At 32.6% G+C, this 2,795-nt stretch overlaps 1 protein-coding gene across 1 annotated transcript; it reads right to left on the reverse strand.

The window, feature by feature from the left end:
* Positions 1-1,731: 1,731 nt before the first annotated feature.
* Positions 1,732-2,536, reverse strand: LOC110920123 (2-methoxy-6-polyprenyl-1,4-benzoquinol methylase, mitochondrial-like). The gene is made up of 4 exons (XM_022164357.1): positions 2,494-2,536; positions 2,247-2,391; positions 2,053-2,124; positions 1,732-1,750 (listed from the first exon to the last, which is right to left on the reverse strand). Exons 1-4 carry the CDS (start codon positions 2,528-2,530, stop codon positions 1,732-1,734), a joined length of 273 nt encoding a protein of 90 aa, XP_022020049.1. The 5' UTR covers positions 2,531-2,536.
* Positions 2,537-2,795: the final 259 nt, after the last annotated feature.

Below are 2,795 nucleotides of genomic sequence, written 5' to 3' on the forward strand. Positions count from 1 at the left end.
TTTACACATTTCAAACCTTAAATGCCTGATTCAACTAAAAACACTTACAAAAAATGTGTAATTTTAGATAAAAAAAAACATAAAGAGAATTTAAAAAAAGTAACAAGATTCATATCTGATTCATCGTCATCTTCGTATCTTATTCATCATCATCATATTCATATTCATATTCATATTCATATTCATGTGCGATTTTCTTCAAGCTGCTGAATCTGGATCTTGTGAAGAGAGAGAGAGAGAGAGAGAGAGAGAGAGAGAGAGACATCGTGGATCTGGATCTTCAACTCTGATTCTTTGTTGCAAGAATTGTTTTCCAAAAAAAATGTGGAAGGTGTGTTGAAGAAGAGAGATCTGGTTTAATAGAGAAATAAAGAATGGTGTATTGAAGAAGAAATATATTCAAATAAAAGCTTGGATCACATGTTTAAAGAAATAAGGACAAAATGCATTAAATGGATATGGATAGATGCAAAAGAGACTTTTGCAGTAAGCCAATGGTTCCAAACGCAAAAATAAGAGAGAGAAAGTGAATTGAAAGTGATGTCTGCCATGTCTTGTCTAATACACTTCACACTTCTCTCCTAACAAAAAGTATGTCAGCCAGGGAAATTACATATATGCCCTCAACACCCTTTTCAATACTTGAGATGTGGCACACTGGTGTCCATCTAATGGGTTTTCAGAGTTTAGTCAACTGAAGTGGGTTTTCTCCTTATAATTAGCCTATATATATATATATATATATATATATATATATATATATATATATATAGGGTAGGGTTCCAGCGTGAACAACCTCCCAAGAGTGAACTGCGTGAACAGATCTGGACCCTTAATTTCCTTTTTAGTTGTTAAGGGTAGGATTGTAATTATATAAAATATTAGATTTAAATCGTTATTTTAATAATTGAATTAAGTTACATCTTTCCTATTTTAAATTCATTATCCACATTATGTTTTATCTATTAATAAGATAATTATCAAAACAAACAACAAATCACCAGATTTCAATTTTAATTTTTATTTCAGATTTCATCACCAGAATTCAAATTTTGATTTTTAAGATCCACGTAACCTTCATATTTCAACGGTATACACATGTGTACTTGGATATAAATAGAATAGTACACATGTGTACTCAGCATCGTACATATGTGTAATTAGCTACATAATACATACATAGAAACAATACCTGTAAAACTATTTTATATTTAACAAATTACAAGTTCCATAATGTTTTCCAAACCAAACAAAAAACATATAATTACAAGTTCCAGTTTCGTAAAAACATTAAACCCAACATAGTCGAAAAAACAAAAAACATAATCTTTTACAACTATTCGCCACGTTGTATGCTGAATCATCCTTATCGACCAAGCAAACAAACATATGTGAATCATCCTTATCGACCTCATACGTGAATCATCCTTATCGACCTTCCATCTCCACTTTTCTCGTTAACGACATCTCCTATAATAGCACAAAAAAACTCAGCAACTAATACTTTGCATAATTCACAAGTGTACATCAACAACCTTACACATTCAATACACAAAAATTCTGAGATATCACAAAAACAGACGCTATACACATGTGTACATCGCGTTAAAACCAGAGCAAAATCAGAATACACATGTGTACATCGCGTTAAAACCAGAGCAAAATCAGAATAAACATGTGTACATCGCATTAAAAACAGAGCAAAATCAGAATACACATGTGTACATTGCATTAAACATTGTACTCAACACTGAAAACAAACACAAAACAGAAATATATTATAAAAATAAGAACAAAGTCACCATCAATCCTTTAACAAATGTATACAAAACTTAAAAATGAATTAAAAAAAGTTCAATCCAGGAACAAAAAGTAAAAACAGAAATATCTCACAACGTTTTTTTCACATTCAAAGTTACAAAATGCAAACTTCATAAGAGAGAGAGAATACCAGGAACAAAAAGTAAAGATCCACTGTGGTGTGGGTCCTTGATGGCTAAGTTCAAGGCATGGGAAAAGTGGTTTTCAATATGTTGTTTTGAAACTACTTACAACTGCTTGAAAACTGGAGTGTCTACATGGCTAAGTTCAAGGCAAAGGAATCTCCCTCCCTTTTTCAGTACCCTAATCGAAGAGAAAACTATTAACAGAGAAGGATTTGTCATTGATGAATATAATATATTTGTCATGTCGATGTCACGTGACAAATATTTAAATCAAAATTTTACAGAATATTTATCAAGCACCTGTATGCTTCCGCAAGAACTTTTTCAATATGTGTAACATTCCTAATACCAAAAGCGATAGTGTAACCATCCATTGAGTTATCCTCAAACGTAAGCCTTTCTGCATCTCCCTCAATCCATGCGAGAGATCCCAAATCTCCAAGCCCTAAACAGGTGGAAGATATACGATGGTTAATAAACTCGCATTATCTCTCTAACCAATATATACATACATATACACACGAATAAAGTATAAACGCACACTTACCTCTTTGTTGGGCTCGCTTTCGACCAACATTTAACATATTTGGATTAATCTCACAAACATGTATTTGCTGTTTTACGGCGGACCCTGATCTAGGGTTGAATATGGTGGTTTACGGCGGTGATGGTTGCTGGTTTACGGCGGACCATGAATATGTTTATCAAGCCGGCAGTGATGAAGATGAAGATAGAGAGAACGAACTTTTTTCCGGATCTAGGGTTAAATATTATGATTAGTTAATTTGTGAGAGAGAACTAGATTTATGCAATCAATTTAAGTTGGAAATTACACATATACCCTTTTTG

The sequence above is a fragment of the Helianthus annuus genome, chromosome 16 (assembly GCF_002127325.2).
Source record: "Helianthus annuus cultivar XRQ/B chromosome 16, HanXRQr2.0-SUNRISE, whole genome shotgun sequence".
NCBI classification, from domain to species: Eukaryota; Viridiplantae; Streptophyta; class Magnoliopsida; order Asterales; family Asteraceae; genus Helianthus; species Helianthus annuus.

Coding starts and splice junctions, on each gene's coding strand:
- LOC110920123 (XM_022164357.1), bottom strand. CDS start 2,530: ATGTTAAATGTTGGTCGAAAGCGAGCCCAACAAAGAG. Junction 2,392..2,493: donor AAAGCGAGCCCAACAAAGAG/GTAAGTGTGCGT, acceptor CCACCTGTTTAG/GGCTTGGAGATTTGGGATCT. Junction 2,125..2,246: donor GTTCTTGCGGAAGCATACAG/GTGCTTGATAAA, acceptor CTCTTCGATTAG/GGTACTGAAAAAGGGAGGGA.